The 25394-nt window shown below is 34.9% G+C and overlaps 1 protein-coding gene across 2 annotated transcripts in view; it reads right to left on the reverse strand.

Annotated features, from left to right (window-relative positions):
* Positions 1–11300: 11300 nt before the first annotated feature.
* The window catches only part of LOC145687960 (phenylalanine--tRNA ligase alpha subunit-like), a 74609-nt gene continuing 60515 nt past the window's right edge, over positions 11301–25394 (reverse strand). For both annotated transcript variants that reach the window (XM_081761567.1, XM_081761566.1), the window contains exon 10: positions 11301–24672. In XM_081761567.1, the coding sequence (XP_081617693.1) occupies positions 23838–24672 (835 nt within the window). In that variant the 3' untranslated portion in view covers positions 11301–23837. The remainder of the gene's footprint in view (positions 24673–25394) is intronic.

Consider the following 25394-nt stretch of genomic DNA (forward strand, 5'->3'; position numbering starts at 1 on the left):
AAATTTTAGTATAACCACGTGTTTGGTTTTTGGCCCAATTTATTCCCTTTGATGAGGTCTTATTACCTTATATGGTTATATGGTCAAGTATATTGGTCCATTTCCTATCATAAGACATGGGTATATTGATGCACCCCTGGAGGTGTACATTGGCCCACCCGTTTAATTTTGGAAATTGCCCAATTTAAACATTTGGTATTATAGTATAGAATCCTAATATAGATCACTATAAATTTGGGTGGTCCACCTCGTTCCCTTTAGGGGTACAGCATTGCCAAATTTTAGTACAACCACGTGTTTGGTTTTTGGCCCAATTTATCATCTTCGATGAGGTTCTATTACCTTATATGGTTATATGCTCATGTGTATTGGTCCATTTCGTATCACAAGACATGGGTACATTTATGCACCCCTTTAAATTTTTGGGAGGGGTACTTTGGCCCACCCCTTTAATTTTGAAAATTGCTCGATTTAAACATTTGGTATCATAGTATAGGACCCTAATATAGATCACTATAAATTTGAGTGGTCCACCTCGTTCCCTTTTGGGGTAAAAAATTGCCAAAATATAAACGTAAGCAATACGTTGTACCATGTGTTTTGTTTTGACCCAATTTATTCCCCTTGGATGAGGTCCTATTACCTTATATCATCATGTATAGGGGTCCATTTCCTATCATAAAACATAGGTACATTAATGCACTCCGGGAGGGGTACCTTGGCCCACCCTTAAATTTTGGAATTTTTCCAATTTAAGCATTCGGTATCATAGTACATGACTTCAACATGTATCATGATAAATTTGGGTGGTCCACCTTTTTCCCTTTCATGGGTAAAAATTTGCCAAAATATAAACATAAGGAATATGTTGTACCATGTGTTTGGTTTTTGGCCCAATTTATCCCCTTTGATGGGGTCTTATTACCTTATATGGTTATATGGTCATGTATAGGGAATCATTTTCTATCATAAGACATGGCTACATTGATCAGAGGTTATTGACCATCCTTTGATAAGGATTTAGCACGTTATATGGGTATGTACAGAGGTTTGTTACCTTTATATGTTCCCTTTTAAATTTGGGAATTATCAAATAACAAAATTCGGTAAACGTTTTCTAGGACCCATTGATGTCCCACTTATTGCCAAATATTTAATTTTAAAGGTTATTGATCTATTTTATCTTTTTTGATACGGCTTTATTATTGAATGAGTACAGGATTTATTACTTTTTCATAAGACAGGTGTATTTGTGTACCAATCTTAAATTTTAGGAGGGGGTTCATTTCTTATTGTTAAATTAATAATTGTTCTTAGAATTGGATGGTATGTCATTCATTGGGTAAATCATTGTCAAATATGAGTATGGTCACGTGATCAGTTATTGACTTATGATGAGATTAGGAGTCCAGGACATTAGTACATTTAAACTTTGTAGGATAATTTGAGAATTGTCAAAATGAAATTATGTCAATGGTTTTGATTATTCCCGCAAAATATAAACGTAAGCAACACGATGTACCATGTGATTGAATAGTGTACAGGGATTAATTTCCTTTGTTGTGGTACTTCTTAAGTTTGAGTACATGTTTCTAGACAACAGTTGGTTCTACTAAGGTAAATAATTGACGGACATTATGGACCTTATTGAACATAAATAATGATATGGTTAATTTTAAGACAGGTATATCGAGAGAAGTATTCTTTAAATATAGGAATTGTGATAAACAGAATTTTAACATAAAGCGCGAAATTTGAAACAATACTTTGAACTTTAATCACAGCTCATAGTCTAAGATCATTGGTGTTAGTTGATTTGACTTTGAGCTTTAGAAATCTGATGGGTAACCTTATTGCAACTTATGACTCATAGTCTAAAGGCAATAAATGCTACAACACTGAAATTTAGTCCCAAGTTGATGTAATCTGACACTGGCAAATTTATTGTTGATGCAATTTGATTGGATGATCACTATCTTTCGTGCAATCTGATTGGCTGATCACTATCTTTCGGGCAATCTGATAGGTTGATGAATTTCAAATCTTTGCTGCATTCAGTTTTAAATTTTGTTTAACATTTAAAAACCTTGGTTTCGTTCAACGTTTTTGCACTCATTGTTAAGTATGATCAAAACCGTTTATTTGTTAATCCAATAGTTAAAAACCGGATAACGTTTGACGGTTAACCGTGAAAGTTAAAATTTTTTGTTTGATTTTTTTTCAAAATTTGTTTGAATTGTTTTGTTTGATTTTTTTAAATTTGGTTTGAAAATTTTTCGTTTGAAATTTTTTCTTTTCAAAATTTTTGTTTGAATTTTTTTGTTTCCAAATCTTTTGTTTGAAAATTTTGTTTGAAATCCTTTTGTAATTTTTTTTGAAAATTTTTGTTTGAAATTTTTCGTTTCCAAATTTTTTTCGTTTCAAAATTTTTTCCCAAAATTTTGTTTCAAAATTTTTTGTTTGTAAATCTTTTGTTTGAAATTTTTGTTTGGATAATTTTGGTTTGACATTTTTAAGTTTGTGCACTCATTAGTAAAGAACCGGAACTGTTTAGAACAAAAACATCTGACAACCCTGTTTATCATGATGGAATAGTACACGTTAGAACATGATAATGCAACGTCATCAGTTTTGCATGAAATATAAATATCGTTCGAGTTAGTATTCATGATAACGTCATCATTGCTACTTGTCTGCAGTTTCTAAACACACGTGATGTGATGAAATCATTTACCAAGATTACTGATTTACAACAGAATGTATCTTATAGAATTTTAGCAAACCAAATAATACCTACAAAGTTTAGATTGCGAATCGTAGTGAAGCTTGAAAATGATATGAATATAATTTTACCAGCAAGATATTTACCCATCGAAGCATCAAAACAAGAACTGTTACGTTTCTTAAATACTAGATCTGTATATTTGTTACAAAGGATTCTTGGGTCGAAGTCATCAATTTGAATTTAGTATATAGGCGGATCAGTGAATTTGGTTTTGTCAGCAATTGTGATGAAATCATGAATTCAAACGTCAGCACATTCCTCTCCAATGACATCAGCAATAACTCTATAAAATCAACAAATTCCGTGTCAGTCCATGAAATCATTCGAGTAAGTGCGTTTCAGCAGGAAAAATGTGTACTTCAAACGATAAAGAATTCTTCTTCGCAAGCTATTATCCAATAAATATATTTCAAACAAAACATGTCACGGTTGGTGTCAGTGCTACAACATTTGAACCTGTGATTCGATTGGGTAAAGCATGGTGTACAACTGAGCTGTGAAGAATGGCAAATATTATGTTCACGAATAGATCAAATGAATGATTATTTTCATGATGAGCTAAATGTGACCATAGTCAAATCATTAGGGTCAAATCATGAAGTGGTGCTACGTACAGTCCTCGAGAAGAAGATGGTGCTGTTACGTAAAAAGAGTACATTGCATGAAGCCCGCAATATGGTGTATCTAATGCAAACGGAATGGAACAAATTCATTAATGTATTCCAGTGTGTTAAACATGCAGTGGAAGTGTGCAAAAAACAAGTATATTCCTGAAAAAGTACTATTTTGAGAAATGTTATGCATATTGTACAACAGTTATCTAGATGTAATGGTTGTCAACATCGTTCGTGGCTGCATACCTGTATTGATAAATAGTTTATTTGTGATCAAATGGACATTGAGTTCCCACCAATTGATATTGCAATAGACCTTAAAAGACTTCAATTGGAATTAAAATTATACACTAAAGACAAACTAGTGCAAGAAGTTCAAAATACATTGTATCTACAATATCCAGATCCTATATCTGGTATGCATGTATGTGATTAATCAGTGTAGTGTAATAAATTGATCCATTTCAATGATTTGTGTTTTTCATTTCAAGTACAACCCCATGTTCTGACGTGTACAATTGCATCATGATAAACAGGGTTGTCAGATGTTTTTGTTCCAAACAGTTCCGGTTCTTTACTAATGAGTGCACAAATTTAAAAATGTTAAACCAAAATTTTCCAAACAAAAGGTTTACAAAAAAAGTTCAAACAAAAAATTTTGAAAAAAAAATTGGAAACGAAAAATTTCAAACAAAAAAATTTCAAAAATTTTACAAAAATATTTTAAACAAAATTTTCAAACAAAATTTTGAAACAAAAAATTTTGAAACGAAAAATTTCAAACAAAAAATTTAAAAAAAAAATTACAAAAGGATTTTAAACAAAATCTTGAAACGAAAAAATTCAATAAATTTGGAAAAATTTTCAAAAAATTTCGAAACAAAAATTTTCAAACAAAAAATTTCAAACGAAAAAATTTCAAACCAAATTTTCAAACAAAAATTTTGAAACGAAAAAATTTCAAACGAAAAAAATTTCAAACCACATTTTAAAAAAAATTTCAAACAAATAAAACAAATTTTGGAAACGAAAAAGAATTCAAACAAAAAATTTCAAACAAATTTTGAAAAAAATTACAAAAAAGATTTTCAAAGAAAAAAAATTACGTTTCACGGTTAATCGTCAAACTTTATCCGGTTTTTAACTATTGGACTAACAAATAAACGGTTTTGATCATACTTAACAATGAGTGCAAAATGTTGAACGAAACCAAGGTCTTTAAATGTTAAACAAAATTTAAAACTGAATGCAGCAAAGATTTGAAATTCATCAACCTATCAGATTGCCCGAAAGATAGTGATCAGCCAATCAGATTGCACGAAAGATAGTGATCAGCCAATCAGATTGCACGAAAGATAGTAATCATCCAATCAAATTGCATCAACAATAACTTTGCCAGTGTCAGATTACATCAACTTGGGACTAAATTTCAGTGTTGTAGCATGTATTGCCTTTAGACCATGAGTCATAAGTTGCAATAAGGTTACCCATCAGATTTCTAAAGCTCAAAGTCAAATCAACCAACACCAATGATCTTAGACTATGAGCTGTGATTAAAGTTCGAAGTATTGTTTCAAATTTCGCGCCTTATGTTAAAATTCTGTTTATCACAATTCCTATATTTAAAGAATACTTCTCTCGATATACGTCTTAAAATTAACCATATCATTATATGTTCAATAAGGTCCATAATGTCCGTCAATTATTTACCTTAGTAGAACCAACTGTTGTTTAGAAATGTGTACTCAAACTTTAGAAGTACCACAACAAAGGAAATTAATCCCTGTACACTATTCAATCACATGGTACATCGTGTTGCTTACGTTTATATTTGGCAGGAATAATCAAAACCAATGACGTAATTTCATTTTGACAATTCTCAAATTATCCTACAAAGTTTAAATGTACCAATGTCCTGGACTCCTAATCTCATCATAAGTCAATAACTGATCACGTGACCATACTAATATTTGACAATGATTTACCCAATGAATGAGATACCATCCAATTCTAAGAACAATTATTAATTTAACAATAAGAAATGAACCCCCTCCTAAAATTTAAGATTGGTACACAAATACACCTGTCTTATGAAAAAAAGTAATAAATCCTGTACTCATTCAATAATAAAGCCGTATCAAAAAAGATAAAATAGGTCAATAACCTTTAAAATTTAAATATTTGGCCATAAGAGGGACATCAATGAACCTAGAAAACGTTTACCGAATTTTGTTATTTGATAATTCCCAAATTTAAAAGGGAACATATAAAGGTAACAAACCTCTGTACATACCCATATAACGTGCTAAATCCTTATCAAAGGATGGTCAATAACCTCCGATCAATGTAGCCATGTCTTATGATAGAAAATGAATCCCTATACATGACCATATAACCATATAAGGTAATAAGACCCCATCAAAGCGGATAAATTGGGCGAAAAACCAAACACGTGGTACAACGCATTGCTTACGTTTATATTTTGGCAATTTTTTACCCCAAAAGGGAACGAGGTGGACCACTCAAATTTATAGTGATCTATGTTAGGGACCTATACTATGATACCACATGTTTAAATTGGGCAATTTCCAAAATTAAAAGGGTGGGCCAAAGTACCCCTCCCAATAATTTAAAGGGGTGCACAAATGTACCCATGTCTTATGATAGGAAATGGACCAATATGCATAACCATAAAACCATATAAGGTAATAAGACCTCATCAAAGGTGATAAATTGGGCCAAAAACCAAACACGTGGTACAACGTACTGCTTACGTTTATATTTTGACAATTTTGTACTCCTAAAAGGGAACAAGATGGACAACCCAAATTTATCATGATACATATTAAGGTCCAGTACTATGATACCAAATGTTTAATTTTGACAATTTCCAAAATTTAAGGGGTGGGCCAAGGAACCCCTCCCAAAATTTTAAAGGGGTGAATTAATGTGCCCATGTCTTATGAAAGCTAATAGACCCATGTAACTATATAGGGTAATAAGACCTCATCAAAGGGGATAAATTAGGTAAAAAAAAAAACCGAAATTTAATTTTTGGCAATTTTTTACCCATGAAAGGGAACGACATAGACCTCCAATACTGATAGAGGTACATACCCTGGTCCTAGGCTACCACATTCAATTTTTAGATTTGGCAATTTCCAAACTTTAAGGGGGTGGTCCTATGTACCCCTGCCAAAATTTAATGGGTGGGCCAAGGTACCCCTGCCAAAATTCAGAGGGGGTGGTCCTATGTACTCCTAGGTTATTGACCCCGGGCCAAGGGCATTTACCTTTGACCTATGACGTCACAAAAAATTTTGCTGACTCGGCGAGATATACGTCGGGGCCTACTATTGTCACAATTGGTGAAAGAAGGTTAGAAAAAATATCGCCGTATTGGACACGCTTGTTTGTGATGGACAGCCTGTCCTCTCCTCGTGCAATGGGAAGTTTCAGTCTGGACAAGTGAGAAGTGCGAGTAAGATATTTGGTAATAAATCGGGTTGGTTCCATGTATACCCCGATTAGCAGGGATATAATGGAGGGTATACTCGGGTATACGCTACATTCGATCCATAGTATATTCACTTCATTGGAACGAACAACTGCTTTTCATGTACTGTATTTCAAAATAAAAAATCCCACTAAACAGCTAGTCTTCAGGCTGTTGCTGCGAATGATGTCTAAATTCTCTTAAAATGTTTGCGTTTTCGGGGGATGAGAATCGACCGAGAATCCCTTGTATAATGGAAAACAGTACCCAGCCTGCAGTGTTTTTAACTCAAGATGTCTCATGCGCTGTTCCTGCCTTCTGAAAGTTGACCTATATTATTATAATAAAATAAAGCCAAGCTGTTTCCAAATGCTTTTCTTGGAAACACTTTTGTTTCTCAAGATCAGTGAGAGATAGAGTTGAGTGGTGAGGAGTAGGGCCTACCTTCATGTGGTGACATTGAAGTTGTTTTGTTTTGACACAGCAATGACCGCAGTTTCTACACCCTCTTTGATCCAAATTCAGTCTACCGATTGTATACAATTTGAGCGAGGCAAAATGGGATCCAACCAATTCCTTTCTAATCGCGGAAGGTAGTTCCGAAATAATGTGGTCTTTATTTTAGTTCAAGGGTTAAGAGGAAATTAATGAATGTATTTGCGCCAAGGAATCGTTGACCTCAACAAAAATAACAAAACATGTGATCGTTTTTTTTTTTCGTTCACATAAAGAATATTTGAAGAAAATTTCTTAACAGGAGGAATAGAAAAAAGTCAGGAAGGTAGCGCATGAGCATGTCACAGCAATTCTTGATCATTTCAGTGCAGCCATCACTTCAAAAATATTTGCTTAGTAGTGTTTAAATTTCTTTGTCGGTTGACGAATTAAGAGTTGCTTTGCAATTTGCAAGATGTCCAAGGTGTAAGAAAATTGGTTAAAAAGGAAAGGAGACAATAGTTGTGTAAATTCCTTGACGAAAACGTGGAAGCAAAGACATCGAGAACTTGTGAGGAAAAATCCACGATGTTAATTTGCCAGTTACTACTTTATAGAAAGATATAAGTACGAGGCGCATTTGAAAAAAAAAAAAGGTCGGTATTTTATTACAACCAACTGGCAATAGTAATCGGATCACGCTTGCGCAGTAACATCACTTGGTCCATTAATTATAAAACAACCATAGTTTCGCCAGTCATCTGTTTGTTTTCGTGTGTGCTGGAGCGTGCTAAAATGGCTGCGTGCATACACAATCCCGCCAGGTGCGAGGTCCGCTCTGGGGAAGACCAAGCATTTAGAGTGACGACTTGGTGTAGCGAGTGAATGAAAAAGTTAAAGAAAATCGTCGCTTCACCATTATCGCTCTACACACAGAATTTCCAGAGGTTTCACCAACAACATTGTTTCGAATTGTTCCAGAAACATTAGGATTTCAGAAATTGTGTGCCAGATGGGTCCCCAAAATGTTGACAGACGTCCACAAACAGAACCAACTGACTGCAGCACGTGCATTTCTGGATCGCTACGACAGAGAGGATGATGGATTTTTTTACCCACATTGTTACAGGTGACTATCACCTCTTTCTGCACCTAAAAAAGTGGCTTTCATCTCAACGATTTGAAAAACCTGATGAATTGAAAACGGCAGTGTTGAAGTGGCTGAACTCCCAGGCGGCGAACTTCCATGCAGAGGGTATAAAAAAAAAACTTCTGCCACGGTACAGAAAGTGCTTGGAAAATAATGATGACTATGTTGAAAAATAAAGTGGATATGTACTTGTTTTTACCCAATAAAACAATGTTGCTAAACTTACTTACCTGTTTCCAATTAAATATCGGCCCTTTCTTTTGAAATGCGCCTCGTATATTTATTAATTTATTTCCCATTATAAAGGTTGTTATGGCATCTCCCGATTGATGTTGAAGATGCAGGGATAACGTCCTTCGTTAAAAGCATTGGAAAGGAGACTACTTGGGGCCTATAAGTTAGGTACCATTCCGACATTTCATGGTGTGAATGAAGAAAACCCTCTCTTAGGATAGTTGATCTGCAAATGCTTTTTTACATTTTCTTGACCGATTTATAATTATTATTATTATTCGAATTTATATACTGTGTGAACGGCCCCAGGCTTAAATTTTGCTGGAAACAGCTGTTCGAGTAATTATACTTTTAAAAAATCAATAACCAACCATCCTCACGGGCCTTTATAAGCTTTTCTTTGACAGATTAAGTTAATGCTGGAATAGTACACTAGCTTATAAGTCCAGACAGCATCCTTTTCAAATACTTTAGTCTGGCAGTGTCCTCAAGACTTGATAATGTATTAAGCAGTGATGCAACACCTTTCAATATCTGAGAAAATGTCTGATCATGGAAATTATAATCTACCTAGAAGAGCTAGATTTGCGGGTTTTCGTACTTGTCTCCTCGCTTTTAAGAAAAAAAAGTAAAAATGCAAATTTAAATTAAAAATGTGGAAAAGATACCATTTTTTTCTTTTTAGTTTACAACTTTCATTTCTTTTAGGAAAGACTTTAAGAGGGAGAACGTTCTTTTTGGCTTCGTCTTTGTCTATTTTTCCAGGGTGTGTGTGTATTTTATTTCATTTATTTAACAATCCCCAGATACAGGTCAGAGGCCATTTTATACCGGATATCTAACAACAACAATGGAAAGGATTTGGGAAGGTATTGTCCAGAGCCTGTCTAGTAGATACTAACCCGGCATTTGCCTGGTAAGACTAAGGAAAATACTGGAAGAAACCCAGTCCCATAGTTTTGGAGCTACGGACCTTTAAAGTTCATTTTTTCATGTTTTCGGCAGCCTATAAGTCCGAAAGGAAGTATTTGTGCACCCAGGTTGGTCTATACTTTTTGTCTTATCTTGGTGTCAGAAATCACCTCCCGAACGTTGTCGGTGTTGTTTTGAAACACCCTAAATATAAATATAACCAAGGAAGTTCTGTCGCTTTTTCAACCACCACCTTCGAACATCGATATGTCATCTAAGACGTACCTAGAAGATGAAAAGTAGTCCCCAGCATCATCGACGACCTTCTGTCAACGTTCTGGGAGGCCATGGATTCCATCGCGGAAGAACTTAATAGGCCGTGAAGCGAAGTTATGCAAAATAGCTATCTACTTCCGCACTTTTCAACTTGTGTACTGCTGAGGTCTAAATTCTTTGGATCTATTGTCACCTGTTCTTAAATAACATTTGCACTCCTTATAAAAGCTTTGAATCGCTTTTGTTAGCACTCTGTTAACCTTCTTTCTGTTAATGATTTTCCATAATTATTTCCATGGAACTTTGTCAAAAGTCTTTTCCAGATCTATAAATCACACATATAAATCTTGATCGTATTCTACCTTCTTTACCATGATTTGCCTTAAAGTAAAAATATGGCCTTGCACTCCTCTTCCTGATCAAAATCCACTCTGATATTGTTCTAGGTTACTTTCTTGTCTTAGTCTAGTTTCCAATATTCATGAGTATAATTTTCCTGCAATATTCAACAGCAATATTCCTCTATGGTTTTTATAATTCCTTGTTATCACCTTTCTTAACGATTGGAATAAAAATGGCTATTTTCCAATCTTTATCTTTTTCTCTTGCTATGCCTTCTGCACAATCTGTAGGAGTGTGTCTTCCGCTTTCTGTCCCATATATTTCTACCATTTTTGGAGTTGTTCCATCATGTCCTGCTGCTCTTTCCGTTTTAATTTTCCTTGTTAGTTCTTCTTTTATAATAATTTGAACCTTTATGTCTTTGATTTCTTGTGAGTCTACTTTCTCTTCTTCCTCTTCTTGTTGGTAATCGATTTCTAGCAGTTTTTGAAAGTAGTTCTTCCATCTTTCCATTATGACTTCTAGTTTTGTCCGTATTTTACAATCTTTATCACATGTAGGTGTTCCACGTATTTACAATCTAAGTTTTAGAAAATACTATTTACGGCTGTACTTGTGAGAGAAACGAAATCCAAACAAAATGAAAGGTCGGTTTTGTTATATAGATATAAATTTATCTTAAAATTTTAATTAACACGAAGCAACTCAAGCTGTGTAATGACTTACTTGGAACAAGCGGCAGGGTTTGAAGAGGAGTGGAAATTTTGTTGTTGTTGTTTACTTCCAAAACAAGCGGAGAGTTATGTTCCCATAAAATACCAACTCAAACACAATAATGTTCCCTAATTTCTTAACATATTTATAGTAATCGAATTATTGGATCAATTCAGTCAGTATTTCGACAACACTTACTTAAGAATGAGGCACTGTTTTCGAACTTACATTGTATCATTGCATCCACTGTATCTGCCACCACGCAATTCCGTTTTATTTTTTCCGCACACATTTTTATCGAGTACTCAAAATCACAGGAACATAAATTATACACAACTTGCATTCGTTTAACTCAGTCTTTAATTAACATATGTCATACATAATCTGTAACCAGATGTCTGATATTTTGCATTAACAAAATACAATTGAAAGGAATAACATTACTTTCCAATGTAGTATCGAAAACTGGATTAAGAACATGACTAGGCATCAAAGAATAACAAAGTTCATAATATTCTCTAATCTCAAAATGTAAAAGGTACGCAAGTGTATCATTTCCTCAGTACTCATAGAACAGCAAAATTCGTGATTTATGCGTATTTATGTATTATATTAATTGTCTGATAGGGAGAAAGGTACACTTCCTTCTAAAGCTCCAATGCATTTTATGTACCATGCAATAAGCAACAACAAGACGTTTAAATATAAGTACTATATACAGAATGCTGTATACATTTTAATACAGCAGGAAGATTATAACAAAAGTGATCCCCTGATGAATCAGAAATAAATACCTACCGATACCTAAATACTTCTTTCTAAATATATAGTAGATAGTAGTGTACCGTTTTGAACAATTCAATTATAATGATCGAATCACTACGAGAATCAAGTAAATCATGAATTGTCCGGAAGTTAATCGATTCTTACAGTGAATCACTTACCATAATCGATATGCATGAGTTAAGAATCACTCAAATTGAATGAGTAAAATAGATAGCATTGCTTTCGCAACATGGAGCGCAGTGGGAATAAAAAATGTCATGCGATTTCACAATAAACGAAAGCTAGAGAATGAAGAGAAACACGAAATAAATGAAAAAAAAAAAAAAAAAAAACGTGTACAATTACGTGCTACTTGCTTCTTGTCAGCAGAGAATACTGCACTAATTTTTCTTCAATTTTAAACAGCAAATTTTGTCAAACTTTGTCATTAAATACCTGGCACTATATATATAAAACAGGATGCTATTTATAACAAATATCACATACGAGGAAAAGTCAAGCATTACTCACACTTTCACCATAACTCTTATTAGATTATGCGTACCATCTTCTGCTCTTGTATGCTATACTGTTGTGGTAATGCTATGAGAATTTGATAGTAATTGCTCCATTTTTCTTTCTTGTATTGCAGAGAGCAAGGCCATTGCGCACTACGGAAGAACACCGGACAATGTCACGATTTTTCTGGTCTGAAAATTTGTCAGAAACTGAAATTCATCGGAGACATGCAACATAATACGGAGATAGTACTCTACCGCGTAGATATGTACAAATATTGAGAAAAGTTTAAAAGTGGCCGAACAAGTGTGACACGCGAAAAAGTAGAACGTGTGTCAAACGCTAGCACTTACTCGACCGCTACAATAATCAAGACATATGTTTGATCAGAATACTCAAAGGAGATGAAATGCGGGCCTCTTATTGTAAACCAGAATCCAAGGAAAATAAGGAGTGAAAACATATATTATAACTAATGAAAGACTCAAACTTACGCTGAAAAGGTGATGCTGACCCTGTTTCGGGACTCAGCCTATATTGGAACACTACGTAAAGTTAACAGTGCAAGATACAGTGAGTTGCTGGCCAACAATCTGAAGGCAGCATTTCACATCAAATGGCCAGACCTAATGTTGAAGACATATTTTTTTCGCATGATTATTTCCCTCTGTTCTTCCTTGGTGCACACTGCCAATGGAGTGGCTATGTTCTTTTCGCAACAGAAAAAACAAAAATGGGCAAATTAAGATCATATTCTTATAACATTACTGCAGTGGTATAACATTATAATAAGTGAAAGTAGAAGGCAGTGCGAACAACATAAAGAGAGTTGTGGCGAAGTTCAGATAACTTATGACATTCCCTTGCATTTGATTTACTTTATATGAAGGAATACAAGAAGCTTGGATTATCTGAATAAAAGTAGTCTGGATAGGTCTGGTCTGTGACTTCTTAGTTACCATGTCGAATAAATCACTGTTGCATCATTTGGTAGTTTGCTCTGATAATTTTCAATGTAACGAAAAAATATATCAACAAATTTGTCTAAAATATTGTCATCGATACCATAATGCATTCTACGAATATTCTAGTTACTAGCACATGTGCCCTAGGTAAATGTTCTGGATTTCATCCCGAATTAAGGACTCTCAAGTTAAACAGGCATTGTCCGTTTGATCTATGGTCACATTCTACTTTTGAGTTAGTTTCCACTGTTTTCTCTCTTAGTTTACAGATAATTTTAATCATATTAGGATTGTATCACAAATTAAAACCAGGTAGTTTTCCTGGTACTATCAATTGCATTTTCAGATCAATGATACCAATTATACATTTATAAATCAATCTTGGAAGCACTTACGTACATAATGTATTTACAATTTGAAATATTTCACTCACTTGTAAATTAGGATTCCCAGGACACACATTAAGATTAGTGGTTGTTATAGTTAATAAGAACCATTACGTTGAACGACAGCGAATTATTTAGTTTTAACATCTTATGAAATCCTGCATGGTGTTTATACGTGCAGATAGATAAAGATGAAAGAATACGTAAAATACAAGGGTGGGAAAAACGAGACAGAGATCAGGAGAAAATGCATCAAAACAAGTGAAAAGCACTGTACTACCACGGAACAATTGTTGTACCCGTCTACTCCTGCGAATAAACTGTATGAAATCAAAAAACGACTATCTTACACTGAGGGCCATTTAAATTTACAATGAAAAAAAAAAAAAAATCGAAAGTGTTCTAAGTTCTATATCATCTTTTTTAATCTTCATTAATTCAAGTCGGTAATATAACTTGGAAACTGCAACAGTACATTTCAGCGAAGTTTTCATTTGAAACTTTGGAGCGGGAAAGACACAAAATTCAAAGTAACGGCAAAGCATACAATGAACTCTACTACCTCACACTACATAATCGATGCGATTAGTACAAAAAGGATTGTGCTTTAAACAAGAGCAGTAGCAACTCAAAAGTGAAGATAGAAAATCAAACAAGACAAGAATTCAGGTGAAACTGCAATGCTAAATAAGGCGATGCTTTATCTACAATATTATTTAATATAGCTCTCCATAGAACAGTAAAAGATATAAATAAACGAGGAATCATATTTACGATATTATGCCAAGTATTTGCATATGCTAACGACTTGAAAATAACAGCTAGAACAGACAATGAATTAAAAAAGCACGTTTCTAAAAATAGACGGAGACAACTTGTTAGATTTGTACACAAACACAGATAAAACAAAATACATGTTGCATTTTTTTTTTTCCGCGTAAACCAATGAAGCGCGGGAGACTTGCTTCAATATAGATGTATAGGGGACACTCATGCGCAGTCGTGAATTTTTTCCTGCCCGCAAAAAGCGTCAGTTGGTGGCAATCGACTAACGAGTGAAAACGTGTAGTGAGCGGCCGTCGATTTTTAGCTGTTTGTAAAATGACAGAAAAACTTGAGCAGCGATATTGCATCAAATTTTGCCAAAAGCTTGGCGATACCCAAGCGGAGACCATTCAATCGGATAGGTGCATTCAACTCTGAACAAGAATTTGGGCAAGAGAAGAGTGTCCGCTCCGCGGAATTTGATTCACGCTTTCGCGCCAAACATTATACCTGTGTGTTGTCAGGCTCCCTACCACCCAACATGGTTCCGTGTGACTTTTCGTTATTTACCAAGCTGAAAATGCCAATAAAAGGGACACGATTTTAAATTAAGAGAATACATCATGCGGAATGCGACGGCATGGTTACTCACCATTCAAAAAACTGCGTTCCAGAAGTGTTTCCAACAAAGGCGGAAGCGCTGGGAGAACTGCATGCATTACCAAGGAGACTACTTTGAAGTGGATTAGTGATTCGGATTTTCAAATCAATCAATGTATTTTTGCCAACCAAAAGTTCGATATTTTTTTGAACACAGCTCGTATATATACACATAACAACAAAAGAAGCAAATAAGAAACAGAAAATTAAAATTTGAGTGAATACATTCAAGGAAGTAAACTGATTTCGGTAGTTGTTAGATAATAAAAGCAACACGTCCGAAACAACAGAAGACAATAGTGCAAGCAGGAGATATAGCGTATTATGCTAACAAAAGATATTAAAAAACAGAAGCATAACAAATAGAACTAAAATGCAGATATACAGGAGGCTAATTACGCCAGTCATTATATATGATACAAGAATGAAGGAAGAATACCAAAGAGAATGATGCAAGGAAGAGTATATTTTAAAAAGAAAAGAGGAAGACCAAAGAAAAGGTGGATGGACTAAGTGCAAGACCACCTAAAGCCAATGCAGGTAGTAAACTGGAAGAAGACAACAATAAACAGGGAGGAATGGAGACGGATAGAATCGGGGCCCAAAGCATCACTGTAGCACCATGTGGTATGGGAAGGCAAGTTGCACTTCAAAGGATTCATTATTATTATTATTATTATTATTATTATTATTATTATTATTATTATTATTATTATTATTATTATTATTATTATTATCTGCTTGTCGGCAGGTCCCGGGACTAATGAGGTTTCTTTTCTTTCTTTCCTACATTCCGATGTGCAACTTTTTCCTCCACGTTCCTCGATCTTCAGCTTCCTCTTTTTACTCTTTTTTTTTTTTTTTTTTTTTTGTTTTCAAATCATCGATCAGTTGTGTTCTTCTTCCTACTCTTCGCTTTCATCTTTCCTTCCATTGCGTTATGAAGAATACAATCTCCTCGCGAGCGGTGTCCAACTAATTGGTCTTCCTACCAAGGATGCTGGTCATCGTCTTCTCTCCTACCCGTGATAAAAACATCTTCGTTTGTTACGGTCTTCGGCAAGTTTTATCTTCTACATCATCACATTTCCAAGCTCTCTAAATATTTCTTGCCTAACGTCTCTAAGGTTTAAGTCTCCGAACCATACAATGCAATACTTCACATATAGCCCTTGACCAGCTTCTTAGTGCAATGTTAAGCCTACTAATTAGAAATGATCTTTTATTGTTGAATACCTCTTTGGCCGGTAATTCTTGACCTCATCTCTATGGAGCCGTGGTGACTCAAAGGTAGACAGTTCACTTCTGGTGCATGAGATCCCTGGTTCGATTCCAGCTTGTGCCAAGTGAGGTTTGTGGTGGACAAACACCGTATGCGTGAGTTTCCTTGGGGTTCTCCGGTTTTCTCCCATATTTTTCATTCCACCATTTCATTCATCACCGTCTCCTTTAGCCTACGTGGCAGAACTATGGGACGAAAAATTGAAAGGTTTCATTCTTTGACCTTATATCTTTGATGAAGTAAGTCTCTCTCGCTAAAAGACTTCCTAGATATTTGAACTGCCGACCTCTTGAAGCTCTCTTTGTTCTAATTGAATCCGCAACGGCGTGTTTCCAAAGGATATTCTCATGACTTTCGATTTTTCTGTCAATTTCCATGATTCATATGAGTGAATAAAATGATCAAATTGTTTACATGAACTGGAATAAAAGATCGATTCATCACCACTAACAGTACAGTAAAGAACAAGGCAATCATTCTTTTATGTACTTGTGTTTTCACTAGAGTGTATGAATAATCATGGATATCATTTACTAAGTTATATAGCAGAGAATAGTGTCAATTTTGCTTTGATATAACTAAGATGAAAACATGACATTTTTATGCATTTTGAAATAGCATAATAATCAATTACTTTGATTGGAGTAGCGTCCCGTTCAGCAGCGAGGCTATATGAGACGTGGACCTACAGCTTATTGTGGGATCCGTACCCGCCGGAAATCGAATCTGGATCTCCTACGCCGAAAGCGCGTACACTATCCACATAGCCATGAGGGAGCTCAGCAGAAAAATGAAGAGTAAAGACCAGTGCAATGTAAAGAGTCTATCCGGTTTGTCATAAGGACCAGACTGTGTCACGTGATCAGGTCAGAAGTCACGTTGCGTGCTAATTTGAGTCTGGAAATTCCAAATCCAGATGTGATATTGCAAACACGTAACCTCCGCGTGGGGCGCAATGAGTAATTGAAAGAAGATGCATATACTTTGTCATTATTATTGATTTTACTCAAACAACTTGACTTTTGACAATGTTTTATTCATATTTACCTTATGTGGTATATATAGTTTTTAAACTCTTTATGTCTTTGCAATAAGCTTTCAATTAGCCATCTCCTTATTATAGTTTTCGAGATAGTATGTCGACGACTTCATTTTTTTAAAATTGATTTTCCATTTACTTTAATATTCATGTTTCGTGATTTATTTTTTACTATGTTCCACCCATTTTAGGACAATTTCCATTTTGAATGTATAATCTACATGGTGTTCTATATTTAAGCTGAATTTCTGCTATCTTCCTCTTTTGGATTTTCAGATAAGTGGGGGGATTATTGTTTTTCTTTCATTTTCCACTGGCATTAATGTTAACGTCTCGTGCCTTTTTAACTATGTTCCATCTATTTTAGGGCAATTTTCTTTAGAAATATAGAATCTACAGGGTCTTTTCTATATTTAAGCTGAATTTCAGCCATCTGCCTCTTTCGGTTTTTGAGATAGGTGGAGGAATTATTTGTTTTTCATTAATTTTCCGTTGACAATGTTAATGTTTCCATTTTTTTTTTTTTTTTTTTTTTTTTTTTTTTTTTTTTTTTTTAAATAATATGAAGTATGTTCCATCCATTTTAGGACAATTTGCTTTTTGAATATAGAATCTACATAGAAGCAAAATTTCAGCCATCTCCTCCCGGACAGGCTCTTTCTTACGTATCTATATTTAGCTTTCAAGTTGTAAGCAAAAGCTATTGTAAACAGCCTCTCTCTGTTTGTGTATATAATGAAAAGGGCATTTTTAGTTTCTAAGTTGTCAGATAAAAAGAAAGCAAACTGAATTTTAAAAACAATTAAATACATTCATGATTTTTTATGACTACAACTTCTGATAAAAAAAAGGGGCAACATAATGTTTTGTCTTTATGAGAAACATAATCACTAACATAATATCACAATAAACTGACTGTGAACAAAATGAAATGTCTTGAGTTACGAAGGTCAATTAAGAGGCCTAATCACTGCGAAATTAAATTAAAATGAAATGAAATCTCTGAGTTTTACGTCCCACGGTTATGCCGGTTAGGCTAAAGGAGACGGTGATGATGAGTAATGAATGAAATGGTGGAATGAAGAAAGTGGGAGGAAACGGGAGAACCCCGAGGAAACCCACGCACACGGTGTTTTTCCACCACAAAGTTCACTTGGCGGGGGCTGGGATCGAACCCGGGAACCCAAGCACCAGAGGTGAACGCTCTACCGCTGAGCCAACGCGGCCCCGAAATCAAAATACCGCTAATTTTAAGTACCTAAGTAATTATGTGATATCTTCAAATTGATAAAGGATAATTGAAATGTGGAACAAGAGCACGCTAGACAATATTATTTTGCATGAGGTACCGTTATCACGAGTCACCTAGTAGCTTTCTTGATTTGCAGCTATTTAGAAACACGAAAATAAATGCCGATTTTCTAAATGGCTGGAAATCGAAAGCAGATAATTGAGTGTTGATAACGGCATCTCATGTAAAATAATACTGTCTAGCGAGCTCTTGTTCCACTTTTCGATTGCCTTTTATCTATTTGAAGACATCACGTAATTACTGTAAAATTAGCGGTATTTTAATTTTGCCGTGATGGGGCCTCTTAATATTTTGTGACATTCAATTCGGGATAGATTTAAGGTAATTTGTTCTATTAATCTGATTGCAATGTTAACACTTAATTAATTAGACAAGAATGTCGACAGTCTTTTGACGTTTATTATTATTTTATGCATGTTGAAGTCCCATCTTCAGTTTGCATACAACATACTGAGTCTCATGAACTGTAGTGATAATTATGTCACGCTGAAACTTAAGAGTATTGGCCACACTACATGAAACTTTCCAACAATTCACAGCAATTTGTTTTGGAATGCCATGTAAGAACTTTTTTGTTTTTAAATTTTAGGTATTGTATACAAACATGAGAAACTTATGTATTAGAACTGCTATACAGCATAAAACAAATTGAGCAAATTGAGAATATCAATTACATTTCACTTTAAGATTCTACTTTAGTAGCTGACATTTTATTATCTGTACCAAGATATTACTCTAGAAAAATAAGGGTATTGCACACTATATCGATTAGTGTAGTCAGAATTTCTGAATTTATAAACTGTCTCCGAAAGCAAAGAGGAACTATAATTGCATGTACATATAATTGTGGATAGAAGCAATTTCAATTTCGAGCAAGCGTGGATTTATGGGCAATCATTTATAAATTATGCAATTTTCTGTTCACTTTGCTCAATTTTTACGTACTACCAGTTATTATCTTAGCCTGGATTCGTATTCACACTATGCATAATTAAGTACTAAAAAACAATTACCTGACTGAAAAAAAAAAACACCATCCGCCTTATGCAGAGTCGTTTTGACGTATGATTAGCATCATACTAAAGATTTGACTACTGCAGGAAACAAATGTTAGTCGAACTCTTTAGTATGGTACTAATCACGCGTCAGAAAGACTCTGCATAAGGTCCTATATATCTAATCTAGGATTATCAATATCAACTATTTGGTCGTTGTTCGTTTTAACTTCAAAACAAAACAAATAATAAATATAAAGGTTATAAACAAGGAAAAAAAATACAGGTCACCTGATTTCAACTATGTACAATGAATATTCTATATATGAAAGGTATATTCCTACATCTCAAAAATAAAACTTGACTGGTATACTGTTCTGTTGACATCACACACCATTTACCACAGACAGTCACTGATTTTTGTTGACTGTATACCTTATGGTGTTCCATTTACATGTCACACATTTTTTATATATTACCAAAAAACTTTGTAAAGCACAGACATATAAAAAACAAGCAAACACCAACAATCGACAACCCAAACAGAAGGTAACCATAACAAATTTTAATTAATTTAATTCTTCCAAATAAAAGGTACACGAAATTTTTGATTTAAAAAGTACGCTAATAAACTATACCGACAAATTACAAGAGGCGATTCCTCACATCAAAATAAGAGAAAAATTTCATATGGATCTGTGGGGAAAAGTACATAGTTTCAGAGCTAAAGCTGTCCAAAATCGTGAAAAAGCTAAATTTCGTTTTCGAGAAACCGTGGAGTAGCTGCTCTTGTTTTATGCTCATAGGTGAGAAAACTGAAATATGTATACCGTGACAAAATACATATCAACAAGCATTATTCCGAACACAAGAAACCGTGGAGCTGGCCCTCCCTAACAATTCCGACTTCCCGCCTAAGCATTCCGTGTCCAATGTTGATAAAGTTTTACCTTTTGCCTACACTGGACTCCACTTTGAAATCAGAGCATATCTGAAAATTCTGTTGAGAACATATCTAGGTATTATACAGGATGGCGCAGTTAAAAGTAGTCCGCTTTCTCTTTGAATGTGAATGCAATATTTCGACTTCTGAAATTGAGTAAACAGCTACAACAATGGACTGTTCATGCAATTATCGATTGTTATTCCTTCAACAATCGATAACATATAACATACGACAAGTGGCTTTTGAATAACATCAAGGATGTAGACCTTTTCCATTACATTATGAGTGATGAAGCATGGTTTAATCTCTCCGGTCACGTGAATTCACAGAACACGAGGTACTGGGCAACTGAGAACCCTAACACTATTTGTCAGCAACCACTCCATGATGAAAAAATCGGCGATTGGTGCAGTGTAACAGGAACGCGCATCACTGACATTACCCTCAATACGGTTGCATATAAGAAATTTTTTGATCCATTTTGTGTTCAACTCACTGAATATGAAATATAATACTGCTTCTTACAGGAAGATGGGCCAACATGCTACACTTCTAAGGTATCCCTGGAACGAGTCTATGATGTCTTCTCTGAGAAGAGAACTGTCAGCAAAGGTGTGTGGTCACCACGTTCGCCTGATCTAACATCATGTGATTTCTTCCTGTGACCAAGGTCCTAATCCACACACAATACAGAAACTGAAAGACATCACCCATGAAGTTGCCGCCATCGATGTCCGAACTTTACGCCGGGTGTATCTGAGTATGCTTACACATGCAGAGCTTGTGTCGCTGGGGTCACTTTCAACATCTTCTATAAATGTATTTCTCACTGTATTCTTTCCTCTATTTTTCATTGTAAATAAATGATACGTCCGTTTCAGCTCTTCGTTTCTGTAATTTCGCTGCAATTCCTTTATTCTTACACGGGCTACTTTTATCTGCGCCACCCAGTATTTTATGGGGAATACCCTGCACACCCATTGAACATTGATGAAATATGCATTTTTGTATTGCGTACGTACGACTTCCTTTATGGGCCGCCTTCTTCACATGTCTATATGATTTTTTTCCCTTTATTTTGATGTAAGGAATCACCTCTTACAGTTTGTCGGTATAGTTCAATAACGTTCTGTATAAATATCCCCAATAAATTTGCCTTTCTTGTTTCGTCTTAACAATAAAAACTTAATTAGTGTATTCAGATGTTTTTCCATGTATATACGCAGTGGCAGCTCCAGGATCTTTTGCAGCCTATTTAACTGACATTGCACTCCCTCTTTCTACCCAAATGTTGTTCTATTTCTTTGAATGTTTCATAAGTATACTTTAACCAAACAATGCATCATTCTGCGACTTGAATAGTGATATAAAGATTTGGTCATTTTTAACATGCAAAAGTAAATAAATAAAAATAATGCGAACTGAGGTTTATCATAATTCACTGGCCATTTTCTCCCCTAAAGGAAATACATTGACAGAATAGACTTGTCTGATATCATTAATGAGCAAAGGACACGGCGAAAGAATTTAGAACCGATATATAAATGTTTCAAATTCAAATTCTATCCTTAAATCTTAAAAAGTACCTATCGCCCAACAAATATCAATGTGTTGCTACTATTTATGGGCTCTGCATTATCTTGTCGATCCCATATATTCTCCACGAGACAGAATCGGGTGTTCTATTAGACAACACATAGCGAACTTTTCAAAAAAAAAAAAAAAAAAAAATGGTAGTGTCTGATTTTGTGCCCTTAACTAATGACATATTTATCATGTGCAGCATAATACCAGAACAATGAAATATACTTTTATTCCTGAAAAACTGTATTCCACATCCAAAATCTTTTTTACAGCAAGATCTTAAATTCACAAACTAAGGCAATCCATTATTTTTTCTTCTTTTTCTATGGTGTATTACCAAATATGGCCATTATTTCTTTTTTGTCCAACTAGTTAAGTCTGCCGATACTTCGATAATGGATATTTCTGCGGCTGTGGTATTTTGGTATCGACAGAAAAGGATGCCATTGGCGAGAAAGTTTTCAGGGTTAAATAACTTTCCCAAAAGAGTTTGGCCCAATTTGAAACATTACTGTGGTAAAGAATAACAAAACCGAAAAAGTTAGAGAAAGTAATACCGCAATAATACCTTAAAGTTACCACAGACACATGCTGGACGTTCAAAAATGATTCTCAAATAGCGACTCTCATTCATCGGTTTTGTACATTTCTAAATTCAAAGGCGACTCCTAAACAAGAAACCCTCTGATATATCTGCTGTATACTCAAGAACGATTCCAGAAAAGAAGCACCTGATTTGTCTGTTGGGCGTTCTACAAAGGTCTTGGAAAGATGTTGTAGACCATGAATAACTATTTTTGTAAAGATGTTCGTGTTTCATCTGTTGAATGTTCAAAAAACATTCCTGGAAAAGCGACTCTGATTCACCTGCTAGAAGTTCAAAGACAATTTTTGGAAGAAGATCCTCTGAATAAACTGGTGGATGTTCAAACGATTCATCTTCTGGAGATTTAACAAGGTGCTCCTGGATGAACCAAGTGATCGCAGTTTACTGTCCTCAATTATGGAGCCACCACTGTGCATACGGAAAGGCAAATTCCAATATCGTTATTGTGCCTTAAGTGTTAACTGCGAAGAGACCACTACGTTGTGTGATAAACAAAGCACAATTAATAACTACCATACAAGCAAGGAATACTTAACGTGATCTCTCATTGGTTAATACTTTCTTTGGCACTTTATAATATGTACCACTGAAAATTTTGCACTCACACAACACACACTCACAAACGCGCACGCAAAATATGTGTAATGTCACTAAGGAGCGCACAACATTGTTGGTTATACAAGGCACCTTAATATTTTAGAAAATAAATAATGTTTACCATAACAGAGTATCGCACCTTACACTGTCACTTATTTTGTAAGATAAATTTAGAGAAATATATAACGGTATAGGGTTGTATTATGAACGAACTTGATATAATACAATAATTTAGATATTTACTTGCCTGTAAGAAAACTGAATTCTAGAGAAGATAAATAAAAAAAAAAAAAGTTCAATTTCAAACAATTACATACTTGAAAAAAAAAAATAGAAGAAAGTTTATGGAGAGCAAAGAAGAAATATTCTGCCCTAACATTTTTTTTTCTTTTTTGCTTGTTTCACCTCAGGCTTTCCGCAATTTGAAACTAATTAGTTAAAGAAATTTCTTAATTCATCAGCAATTACTATTCTGATCTATATGATCAAACCAATGGTGTTTTGAGCATCTATCAAACCACTGCTTTACAACTAACGGTGCAATATTAACAGATGGATTTTGCTTCAAGACAGACCACATACAAATATCTACTACAGATATGGCATTTCCCAGAATCCAATCTCCTTGACGCCTCAAAGTAGAACTTAGAACCTGAATAACACTTGATTTCTCTTTGTTGCCGCCGTGGATCAACAATCCATGAATCATGTCCAGCCATTGATCAATCATTCCGCTATACAAAGCTCCGTTTGATTCATAGGGTAAAACGGATTTAAATTTCACTTCCAACAGACGACAGAAGTACCTTACAATATTGACTTCTCCACTGATTTTCACATGGCCTGCAGGGGATACAACTAACGACGGATCTTTCTCACCTTTAGTCCACACAAATATTATTTCAAACTCGTTCCAAACCAAAACCTTTTTAGCATTATCCGAAAGATTAAATGCCTGCATCAAGTTCTCTAATTTATTTCCAGAATTATTGTTACCACGATGAGAATGCTCCCCTGAAACGCAGTACGTTTCGCGTAAAAGTCGCATAATAACTAGCAATGAGTAAGGTGGGTACCTCGGATCAGCATAGATAGTGATTTTCTTGACTTTATCCTCTTTAGCTGTATTTTCTATTCCCCGTGTATTTCCCTCTAGATGTGCTTCACTGCCATTCTGACCGAAATTCTGCTTCAACTGGTCGACTTCAGATTGAAGAGTGCCTAACTGTTCCATGATGGAGTCCCAGCTCTGTTCCAAAGAGCGTACAATGTCTTCTAATGATGTCCCATCTCTGCAGAGCGGAAAGAACATTTTATTAGTACTAATGTTAACAATTATATGCCAGAGAGAGAGAGAGAGAAAAATATGTATTCAGACTAAATGATAGTTACTTTTAAAAAAGATGAATTGTGAGTACAAGAAGTAGGTTAGAAACAGGCTTACCACCATGCAATCGTCAGCAAAAGACCATGTCTTATAAGACAATAAGTTTGGAACGAATGATTTAAATTGGCTGTCTGAAAAGAAAGTACAGAAAAGCGCACTACAAAAACGTAAGTTAGAATATGAAAAAACAATGCATATGGCACCGTCTAGTAGTTACATTCTCCTTTATAAATACGCCAATATTAGAGGAATTTTGCTTAGTTGTTTTGTATAAGGGGCTTGCAAAATGAAACCAAATGTGCTTGTTTTGTCAACGAGGCTGACACAGCCAAAGATGTCCAAACTCATGAGGTCGGAGTTCACGAGATCTAAATGATGATGATAAGGGTGACGTTGAAAGAATGCGAGATCCAAATGATGATGTTAATGTGACGTTGGATGAACGCGAGTTCCAAATAATGTGAGAGTGAGGTTGGGTATGTGCGAGTTCCAAATGATGTGAGAGTCAGGTTGAGTGAGCGCAATTTACAAGTGACAATGTGAGAGTGAGGTTGAGTGAGCGCAATTTACAAGTGACAATGTGAGAGAGAGGTTGGGTATGTGTGAGTTCCAAATGATGTGAGAGTC

Source organism: Thermobia domestica, chromosome 6, assembly GCF_964235325.1.
Source record: "Thermobia domestica chromosome 6, izTheDome1.hap1.1, whole genome shotgun sequence".
NCBI classification, from domain to species: domain Eukaryota; kingdom Metazoa; phylum Arthropoda; class Insecta; order Zygentoma; family Lepismatidae; genus Thermobia; species Thermobia domestica.